The 11,123-nt window shown below is 39.4% G+C and overlaps 1 protein-coding gene across 2 annotated transcripts; it reads right to left on the bottom strand.

Annotated features, from left to right (window-relative positions):
• Positions 1–2,778: 2,778 nt before the first annotated feature.
• On the bottom strand, positions 2,779–10,209 carry mrpl33 (mitochondrial ribosomal protein L33). Of its 2 annotated transcripts, XM_084045257.1 has the most exons (4): positions 10,082–10,209; positions 8,786–8,804; positions 7,882–7,988; positions 2,780–3,856 (listed from the first exon to the last, which is right to left on the bottom strand). In XM_084045257.1, exons 1-4 carry the CDS (start codon positions 10,101–10,103, stop codon positions 3,807–3,809), a joined length of 198 nt encoding a protein of 65 aa, XP_083901383.1. In that variant the 5' UTR covers positions 10,104–10,209; the 3' UTR covers positions 2,780–3,806. The 2 variants fall into 2 exon arrangements, with proteins under 2 accessions (XP_083901384.1, XP_083901383.1); XM_084045258.1 differs by lacking the exon at positions 8,786–8,804 and having other exon boundaries at positions 2,779–3,856; positions 7,882–8,003; positions 10,078–10,203.
• Between the last annotated feature and the right edge of the window lie 914 nt (positions 10,210–11,123).

Here is an 11,123-nt window from a genome sequence, read left to right as displayed (position 1 = left end):
TTTGGGCTATTCAAAAATAGCAGATCTACAAGCTCGTAGCGCGGCACCGAGTGCCGCGCTACGAGCTTGTAGATCTGCTATTTTTGAAAAATCGTGAAAATGTGTGCAAATCTTTGAATATATATATTGTTTAAAGCGAACATTTTCAACTCGATTCTTTGCTTCTGGGGGTCCCTGCAACAAAACATTTTGAGATGGGGGTCGGCGGCCAAATACATATCATTTTGGGGGTCCTTGACATGAAAAGGTTTGAGCACCACTGATATAGAAACATACGTTTTTTCAGAATACCGTTGGGATTTAGAAGACATTTGTAGCAGCATGGTGACTACGAGTGTGCCTTCCTTCATACTTGCACTTCCATCATGGTCCGACCACGGTGAACGTTACAAGCATGACCACAGCACCTCTCCAAAACTGAGATCCTTACAGATCTCTAACTCTGAGATTTACAGACCCATAAAGGACCTGTAAAGGGTCCATTTTGGTTCCATTTGTACACTCTCAGAGTTAAACGAACCCTGAGTATTTTACAGTGTAAATTGGGGTGCTAGAGATAAAGACAAAATCATATCAATCGGGGGGTTTGTGGACAATGCATTTCAAACCGCATTTTACTGGAGATAAACAGGTAGAGAGTGCACTGCTTTAAGTTAACAACAGTTCCAAAAGAACATCCTGTAGATTGTAGGTTGGTCAAAAATAAGAAATAACAAGTGGTGGAAAGTAACTAAATACATTTACTTAAGTACTGTACTTGAGTACAATGTTGAGGTACTTTCACTTTACTGGAGTATTTCCAATTGTCTATAGTTTTACTTCTACTCCACTATATCTCAGAGGCAAATATTGTACTTTTACTCCACTACAATTATTTGAAAACTTTAGTCACTAGTTACTTTGCAGATATAAATTATGATATTATGAAACACACATTGACCACTTCAGCCTTATTTTATACCTAGGCTATTTGAAAATAGCCGATCTACAAGCTCACAACGCGTACATTTTGATAGTGGACAATGTCACAGTAGCAAAGGAGGGACAAACGCCCCATCACTGCTTGTGATTTGCTTCCGTTCGGCCACAAGACCACAAGTGAGGTTCCAATTCATTCCAAAAGGTGTTTGTCAACTGTTTGATAGGGTTATGGTCAGGTCAGTCAAGGTCGTCCTCACTCATGTCAACAAACCATGCTGTATGGGGGGAACGTGGGGGGGGGGGGACTGACGTTCTCAAACAGGAAATGGCATTGGTTCCCGCAAACTGTTGCCACACAATTCAAAGCACAAAGAATTATCTAGAATATCAGTGTAGCTGTAGCATTAGATTTCCATTCATTGGAACAAAGGGCATTAATTAGAGGGTTAGGGTTAGTATACACACACACACACACACACACACACACACACACACACACACACACACACAAATGATCACTTTCTTTAACACATACAAAATCGAATTAAAAGTTGATTATTCATTTCAACAAGGAGTGAGTGAGGCAAGATTTGAGCTAAAAAGCATTATTTTATACTTTGGCTATTCAAAAATAGCAGACATACAAGCTCATAGCATGGCACCGAGTGCTATGAGCTTGTAGATCTGCTATTTTTGAAAAATTGTGAAAATGTGTGCAAATCTTTGAATATGTATTATTTTAAAGCAAACATTTTTAACTCAAATCTTTGCTTCTGGGGGTCCCTGGAACAAAGTGTTTTGAGATGGGGGTCCGCGGCCAAATTCATATCGTTTTGGGGGTCCTTGACATGAAAAGGTTTGAGCACCACTGATATAGAAACATATGTTTTTCAGAATACTGTTGGGATTTAGAAGACATTTTGTAGAATCGGCCTCAGGTCTTGAAAGGGTTAATGGCAGTGGTTATCTTTACTAGTGTAAGCCTTGCTACGATGTTTTCAGTTGAGTACCCCTTCACCAGAACATTCTGCTTGATATTGACACATTTCTGGTGTTTGTATTAGCCTCTTCTTTGTTTTTCTTGTCCACTTGTCTATTTTTATTTCTTTGGTTTGGCTTTCATATTCGAAACTCGCTCAGGCCAGGTCATGATGCAGCAAGCTGGCTGGCAACTTGTTTTTTTTGTTGGCCGGTGGCTACTGGCTGTAATGAAAATACATGACATATTATTATGAAAGACGATAGTTTCCAGATTTATGGACGTGGGATAAATTATTCAGACAAAAACAAAAAAACCCAAGTATCCCCATATGACAAACTGCCTTTAGGCATCAGTATCGAACACTACATTTGTACAGTAAAATACTGTACAAATAAGGCATTCTATTTCCCGCCCCAATAGAGAGTCTTTATTGGTACAGCGGGATGACTGTTGATTCATGATGGTTTAGTGCTAAGTCATAATTTGACATTCGGCAGCATAATAAAATGTGATCCATTTGTCTTCCTTTCAGATGGAAACAACCTCATATTGTCATATGGAAATGTTAAATATGCAATTAAATATTTAAAAAAATCTATGTTGAATTCAATGCCATCACAGAAGTGATTTTGCTATACATTGTGATGTGTAAAAATTCTTTCTATTTCTTAGCTTGTTTTTGAAACGAACCAGTTGTCGCAATTGCCCTTGTTGATTGGTTTTGGTCACAAAAACCGTACAATTCAGCTTTAATTACAATTTAACCTGCAAAAGGAACATTTGAATTTTGTAAAAAAAAAAAAAACCTACATTAAAACTAAATTAAATAAAAATGACATGCTGCGTTTCACTCATGAATTTAGATAAGATGTTTCAATAAAGCAATAAGCCGCAAGCGGTGCATTCTTTGTGGTGCATGGGGTAAAGTCCACCAAGGTGGAGTCTACTATGGGTTTGAATATAACCGTGGTGTGTCTGGTTTGGCCCAACGTCTATACAATTTGCCGTATACAGGAGCACTCCCAGTGGGGACTTCTCACGGGCAGGTGAGCCAGTACAGTAGGTTGCAACAGCAGTGGCAACACAGAAATGTGTGGAGAGAGGGTTAATGGTAGAAAAACTACATTTGGAGAGGAAAACAAGAAGTAAAACAATAATTGCCTATTCAAAATTCTTTAAACACAACAAAAAAAAGAAGCCCCAAAAGACAGCGGTTTACAGCTAATGGGCATTATTAGGCACAACACAGAGCATGGCTTATTGCTTTTTATAAAACAGTTACCAAATGGCAAAATGAAAATCATAGACATATGCCAATAAAACTGTTTTAATAACACTTTTTAGACACATTTCTACAAGAAAGTAGTGTTGCTATGCAATGTTTACATTCAGACTGACTCAAACTAAGCGGTTGTAAATGTAAAATGAATAAATATTTATTTTTTGACATTTCTCTGCTAAAATATTACGAGGAACTGTTTTTGTAAATCAAAATTCACAACAAATGTGCACATTTTGAAACGTTTTGTTTGTGGTCACGGGTGTGTTTATAGAGCATTTTACAACAGCTTCTAATGCAGCTCAGCCAATCATAATGAAGGACCGGAACTATCTATTTGGGAACATCAGTTCAACATAACAGGAACAGGATTGAGGTTGGTCAAAAACAACAGTGAATAATCTGACAGGAACGTTTACAGAAACTCGCTATCCTGGTGGTGATGATAACGTTTGTTGGGGGTGATCCTGATTGCACGGAGGAAGATCGCTGCCTACTGACCGACCCAATACGCCGTCCTCGGAGAACGAGTCACCTAATCGGGCTGTCATTCAAAATCTGTGACAATTAAAGAATCCATTTAATTGTTGCAGATCCTTTGTTGTCCATATTTCTCATGCGTTGCTAAATCGATTTGATCTTCCTCTTTTCAAAGAACAGGACGTGCTTGTTCACTGCAAAGACAAAAAAAAGGAGGTTGGGGAACAATTAGGATGGAAAATAACAGCGAAACGATGATTTTCAGGAAATATAAGTGAAAACAAACGTGCAGAGTTAACCCATTTAGACCGGCACTCGGTGCCGCGCTATGAGCTTGTAGATCTGCCATTTCTGAATAGCCCAAAGAAATTTAAAAAATGACACACAGATGCGTTCCCGGTCTTAATGGGTTAATCAATAAATCACCGCTCTACAAACTGCCTGCAACTGTTCCAACTGTTAAGTACATCCCAACAGTAAATATACCCCCTTGTCCTCATGCCATTAGCTGTAGGCTGCAGTGCTGTGAAAGTAGTCATTAAATGATTTCAGCCAAGAACATTTACATCCTTCTAAACCTGAAAGTGTTTTTTTTACCAACAGTCACGTAGCCAAAGCATTGTTATTTTGTATTCTGTTTTACAAGGGCCCACCCACACAAACCTAACACTGTACTGCAGGCACGTGCAGGGTGGGGGGGTGCTGAGAGGGATTGAGCAACCTGGCCTTTGGTTCCTGATGTCAAAAACTGCAAAAAACAAACCTAAGAAAACGCTTTTTTTTTTAAGACCTTCCCAAAAGCCATGACCCTTAATACCAACAAGAACATTTCATAAATAACTCGAAAAAGTGCTCCTCGGAGCACAGGTCTCCGCCAGGTCAGGTAGGTTATTGCGGCCTCCTGGTGGCGCTATAATAGGCCAATGTGAAACGGGTGGCATTTCTTCCTCGGCCTAGTCCTCTGGCCCTGAATCTGAAAAATTCGGGCCAGAGGTTCTGAATTGGCATCCAGGGAGTGTGTGTGTAACAGTTTCGCAGTGACCGGGCCAACGGTGCCGGAGATCAGCTGCTCAGAGACAGAAGGACACACGGACGGACACACGGACGGACACACGGACGGACAGGGTGCAAAACATACTCTCTCTCGCCATGCCTTTCGGCCTGGCGGAGACAATAATACTACTTTCGCTGCAAATAAAATAAGCTGGCTGCAGTCACTTTCACCTGATACAGTTGTGTCGAAGTGCCTAGAAACGCACATGAAGGTGTTATCTGACATGCGTTTCTGGTTCAAATGTGCTGCGAAGTCAACCAAACAAAGCTAATGGGAAACTGAACCAGAACAGGAAATGGGTATGCCACTGTCTGGAAAGTGGGAAACCCAGAACTACAGTTATGCACAAACGCTTGGCTACCCCGGCTTGCTCACTTAAGCCCCTCCAAATGATCCACATTGCAGAGGCCCGCCTGGTCTTAAACCAGCACAAACTTTCACGACTCCCCCTTCTCCACTCCCTTCATTGGCTTCTGATAGCTGTCCGCACCCAGTACAAAATACTGATGCTGGTCTAAAAAGGCAACAGAAGGCCCTCATACCTTCAAGACATGATCCAACCCTTACCCTACAACCCTTCCCTCTCATTTTAAATCCGACAACACAGGAATGCTGTGAGAGAGCCTTGCCTAAAACTCTCTAGTCTAGTCCATACTCCACACATCCCAGACTCTTCCCCAGTTTAGGCTCCTAAACTGTGGAATAAACTCCCACAGTCAGAATTGCAGACTTACTCCCAATTTCCCGCCGTAGTCTGAGTGAAGACTCAGCTTTTCAGACTCCACCCGCTCGCCCATCACTATCCTTGTATCCCTTCTTGACGCTAGCTTACTATGCAGATGTATCATGTTGGTTACATTAGTCATTTAGCAGACGCTTTTATCCAAAGTGACTTACAGTAAGTGCATTCAACATAGGTAGGGAACGGAACTACTAATCACCAGAAGTCTTAAGTGCATTCTCTTCTAAAACAAGCAACTAAGAGTATACCTGGCGCTAAGGTTAAAGTGCACTATGAGCTACCTACTATCTGAACCCATTAAGACCTGAAGCCGATTCTAAATAAATGTCTTCTAAATCCTAACAGTTTTCTGAAAAAACCCCAGAAGCAAAGATTCAAGTTAAAAATGTTCACTTTAGAAATATATATATATATATATTCAAGATTTGCACTCATTTGCACGACTTTAAAAAAATCGCAGATCTACAAGCTCATAGCGCGGCACCGAGTGCCGCGCTATGAGCTTGTATATCTGCTATTTTTGAATAGCCAAAGTGGAAAATAATGCTTTTTAGCTCAAATAAAAAAATTACACATATGCGTTCCAGGTCTTAATGGGTTAAACAGATGAGACACATAGGAAAATCAAATGCGAAACAAAAGAGCTAAAACAAATAAGTGTATCGAATAAACAGGATCCAATAAAACAATAAAGACAAGAGCTCGTACAACTAGTTAACGACAAGTAGGCAAGGCGAAGAGGAAGGACAGTGTTTCCTGAAGAGGTGGGTTTTCAGCCTGCGGCGAAAGTTACTCGTTCTCATGTTATTGTTCCTTAGATTCGTTTTCTCTCGACCACAAAAGTAAGCGTGATTTAGATAGAATGCTGTTTAGACAGATGCCAGGTTCGTCGTTTACCTGGCATCCTGGTCACTCTGGAATAAGAGCATCTGCTTAATGCCTAAATTGTCATTCTAACAGGCTCTGTGCACAACTGTACTGTAGTTTCGGGTCTGTTTCTCACTTCATTGGCTCAGCAGTGGATTTGGACCAGCAATAGATATATAACGCTGATATGTTGCTGAGCTATGATATTATTATTATTATGCAGAAGGTCCCATATCAAGTTATAACAAGTTTCCAAATGTATAAAATGAGTAAAATCCTTTGAAAATAGCCTACAAGCTCACAACGCGTCGCTTGTGAGCTTGTAGATTGGCTCGAAACGTGGTGTGAAGCAGCGTCACGCTTTTGCGTGACACTGTAGTGTGATCAAGTATGGCAAAAAACAAAAAATACAAAAAGTTAGAATATGGAGATAGGTTTCTTCCCGACAACAACGATATATGAGCACAGCGCTGCAATGACTTTATTTGAATGCATTGCCGCTATTTAATGCACCACAGCCCGGCTCTCTCCAAAGGCCCTTTGCAGAGACCTCCGTCACAAGGGAGACATTTGTAAAACTGTCATTTTCATTCTATAAAATGCATTTTGTTTAGTTTTTTGGGGTGTGTGGTTCCCAGCTGTTTGTTTGTTTTTTTCGCAAATGATATCGTTGTTTATTAGATTTTTGTATTCAATTCATGAATTCCAAAAGGATACTTGTGCGTTATGTTTACATGTAAAACATGCTGAAGTGGGATGTACTGTATTCATTCAATTGGATTAGGTCAGAGGGACAGTTCACCCAAAGCTGTTTTAGGTGAATTGTTGGACCATGAAATCCATGATCTATTCTCGTGCAAAGAAACACCTTTCCCAGAGGTTAGACACATTTGCCTTTGGCCATGTTTTTGTTTTGTTTTTTAAACCCTCCTCCCATGCAGTTCCAACATCATAACGCCCTAAAATACACATGCATTAACCCACTGTTTCGGGGACCAGTTTTTATGGGTCGCATGTGAAAACAAAAAACAACTTAACTCACTGCCAGAATTATTTCTGGCCAGTGCGATATTTTTTTGTTTTTGTTTTTTTCAAAGTAAAAAAAAAGTGCTTAGGAAGCGAGATACAGCCTTTTTCAGTTATAAGTCAAACAAGGAGTGGATGGAGCCGCAAATCTTCAGATGATGATATCTTGGGTTCTGAACACTTTTTTCTTTTTTTTTTTAAACACATGAAACACGTGATTGGCACGTTGCACCATAGCGGTAAAACACGTGAATCACGTGAATGGCACTCAATGAGTTAATACTCCCTAAGGTTAATATGAGCATCAAATCAATATCTTAAACGTTTTATTTGCACATGTATTCCGTAAAATTCCATAGGGCTGTACCACACATGGGCAAATGACATCATCAACTTGCGACGGTCACTGCCCATATTGAGTATAAGATGAACCGTTTCTAAAATAAATACAATATTTAAGGTGTCATTTGGCATATTTGGCTTATTAGCCAGGGATCCTTTCAACAACGCCTGTCATTCAAACATCTTACCGATTGGGTCGTGCTTACGCATCACCATCTTCTCTCTGAGACGGTTCCTCTTTGTGTTGAAGAAGAAGCCCGTGCCCGCAGCGCTCATCATCTGCACCAGGACGGTCCTGGAAATAAAGACGCTTGATCGATACCGTGTTTGTACCATGACACAGTTTACAGTTTACAGTTTAAGATTTATTTGTGCTATTCAAAAATAGCAGATCTACAAGCTCATAGCGCGGCACCGAGTGCCGCGCTATGAGCTTGTATATCTGCTATTTTTGAAAAATCGAGAAAATGTGTGCAAATCTTTGAATATATATATATTTTTTTAAGCGAACATTTTTAACCCAAATCTTCGCTTCTGGGGGTCCCTGGAACAACATATTTTGAGATGGGGGTCCGCGGCCAAACACATATACATTTTGGGGGTCCTTGACATGAAAAAGTTTGAGAACCACTGATATAGCAACATAGGTTTTTTTCAAAAAACTGTTGGGATTTATAAGACATTTTGTAGAATCGGAAGCTCAGGTCTGAATGGGTTAAATTGATTAGTTGGATGAACTGTTGCAGTCCTCAGGGCATTCCTGCATACTGACAGGGAAATACACTGGGATCACAGCGATATTGACTTTTATAGTACTGTAATTATTATGTTCCTCTATGAATTGAATACACGGGACCACAATGGAAACAAGTTATAGTACTGTAATTCTTATGTTCCTCTATGAATTGAATACACGGGACCACAATGGAAACAAGCCCAAAGGGCTTTTTGTGGCATCCGTTTAGCATTATTGTATAATCGTACCACTGGTACTATTTGCAAAACTGTTAATTAAGTATTCAATCAATCAATTCATTTTCACAATGAAACATTGCAGAAGTGGTTAGTTTGATCATGACGATGGTCACTTACTTAGACTTTCCCCTGGCCACTGAGAAAAGAAAAGAAAAAAGCACATTAATAATGTTATCTTATTGAAAAATAAATTCCATCATTGTAAAACCAGTGGCATAAATAAATAAAAGCTGTAACCTCTAACCTATCACACATTTGTGGATTATCCCTGAGTCAACTAATAATTTTTTTTTTTTTTAAATGTCCCTAATTTTGGGGGTTTAATTAACTAGATTGTCACTCAGTTAGAATATAGCCAGTGTACTGAGTACATTTACTCAAGTACTGTACTTGAGAACAGTTTTGAGGTATTTTCACTTAACTGGTAGCTCTGTTACATACTTCTAGGCTATGTAACAGAGCTACTTTACTGGAGTATTTCCAATTTTCAGTACTTTTACTTACTACTCCACTACATCTCAGAAGCAAATATTATACTTTTATTCCATTACAATTATTTGAAATCTGCAGTTATTAGTTTCTTTGTACACTTTGATTACTATTACAAAACATACATTACCCACTTCTGCCCTATACATTTCGGCCATTTGAAAAAAGCAGATCTACATGCTCACAATGCGTGGCGATGCCACACTTTGTGAGCATGTAGATCTGCTATTTTCAAAATATCTTTATACATTATGAAACAACTTGTGAAATGGGACATTCAGCATAATGAGTACTACTTTTGGTACTCGAAGTACAATTTGATACTAATACTTTTGCACTTACTCAAGTACATTTGAAATGCAGGACTGATCCCAAGTCGGGTTATAATTAAATCGATTGTAACTCAGTAAGAAGAATATAGAGATATGTTATGTCCTCATTATAGGCTCTATGCACAGCAGCCATATTATCACTTCCTTCACAAGTGTTACCAATGATACTAATGAAGGCTCTGTTCCATCTAGTGTAGGACAGTGCTTCTTCAGATTTTTCATTTCCATGACCACCATAACTCTTGAGAGTGTTCCATTTGTACACTCCCAAGAGTTACACACCCACAAGGGGGCCATTTGGAAACCCCTTAAGGAACCTGGAAGGACCCAAATTTTAGACCCTCTGGTGTAGCAGAAGTGTTTCCAGTGAGCCAACATGCACAACATCAGCACCCTGACTCTGTTTGACCAGAATGGAACAGAGCCTTCATTAGTATCATTGCTAACACCTGTGAATGTCAGCCTATTATCCTGAGGGTCAGTCGTGTTAACCAAAACCTGTTATGCTAGCCATGCTAACAGTAGGACAGCTAACGAGACACGCGACACGCGCTGACGCAGCGAGCACAAGAGTAAACACGTACATACTCACAATTAACGGCAGTGAGAAACATTATTCTAATGGTTCAATAACCTGCCACAGTCATAGAAAACAACACATATATATCCTCTCTGTGAAGTCACATTGACATTACTGTGTTGTTTCCGGGTTCAAAAGACTGATTCCGGGTCTCCTTAAAGGGCCAGGCGTAGATAGAGGCTGCTCTCTCAAATGTTGGTTAAGATTAGCAGTGGTGGAAAAAAAGTCGATCTACAAGCTCACAGTTTGTCGCATGGCGACGCACTGTGAGCTTGTAGATCGGCTATTTTCAAATGGACAAAATATGAATAGGGCTGAAGTGGTTAATGTGTTTTCTAATGATAATCAAAATCTACAAAGTAACTAGTAACTAAAGTTTCCATATAACTGTAGTGTAGTAAAAGTATAATATTTGCCTCTGAGATGTTAGTGGAGTAGAGGTAAAAGTACTGAAAATTGGAAATTCTCCAGTAAAGTAAAAAATACTTCAAAATCGTACTTAAGTACAGTACTTGAGTAAATGAACTTTACACCACTGCTATTTATTGGTGTTTAATTCATTCTCTTTGGTTAAGGTTAGACACTGTTGGTTCAGTTTAAGCATGGGTTTGTTGTGGTTCAGTGTATTATATGAAGATGCATAAGATGCTCTTTGATAGGGATATAGACTTGTTTAGCCATGGGTCGGTGTGGTGTGATTTGAGGTATTTCATTAATTTTATGTAAATTTAATGGTAAGAAGGCAATGATAAAATGTCTCTTAATATTATATTCTGCATAGGTTACCTGCCATCTGGTTTGTTTTCACATAAGAAAAACCAACCAAGAACAAGACACAGTTATGTGATATTTGAATTAAAACAGCCCTAGACTTTGAGATTATTAGTTGATTCAGTGTTTGCTTGGGATACTGGTGAGGTTACAGCCCTGTCACTGGCAGTGTTGCCTGATTCTGTGAGAGAAACAAGCAAGGTCTAGGAAAACAAGCCAAAAAGAAGCGACTATGCCCCACATGAGCACTTTAAACATATGCATCAGCTATTTGAAAATAGCC

The sequence above is a fragment of the Gymnoscopelus microlampas genome, assembly GCF_963454915.1.
Source record: "Gymnoscopelus microlampas genome assembly, chromosome: 20".
NCBI classification, from domain to species: domain Eukaryota; kingdom Metazoa; phylum Chordata; class Actinopteri; order Myctophiformes; family Myctophidae; genus Gymnoscopelus; species Gymnoscopelus microlampas.
This window is presented reverse-complemented; position numbering and strand designations above follow the sequence as displayed.

Coding starts and splice junctions, on each gene's coding strand:
- mrpl33 (XM_084045257.1), bottom strand. CDS start 10,103: ATGTTTCTCACTGCCGTTAATT. Junction 3,857..7,881: donor GCGTAAGCACGACCCAATCG/GTAAGATGTTTG, acceptor TTGTCTTTGCAG/TGAACAAGCACGTCCTGTTC.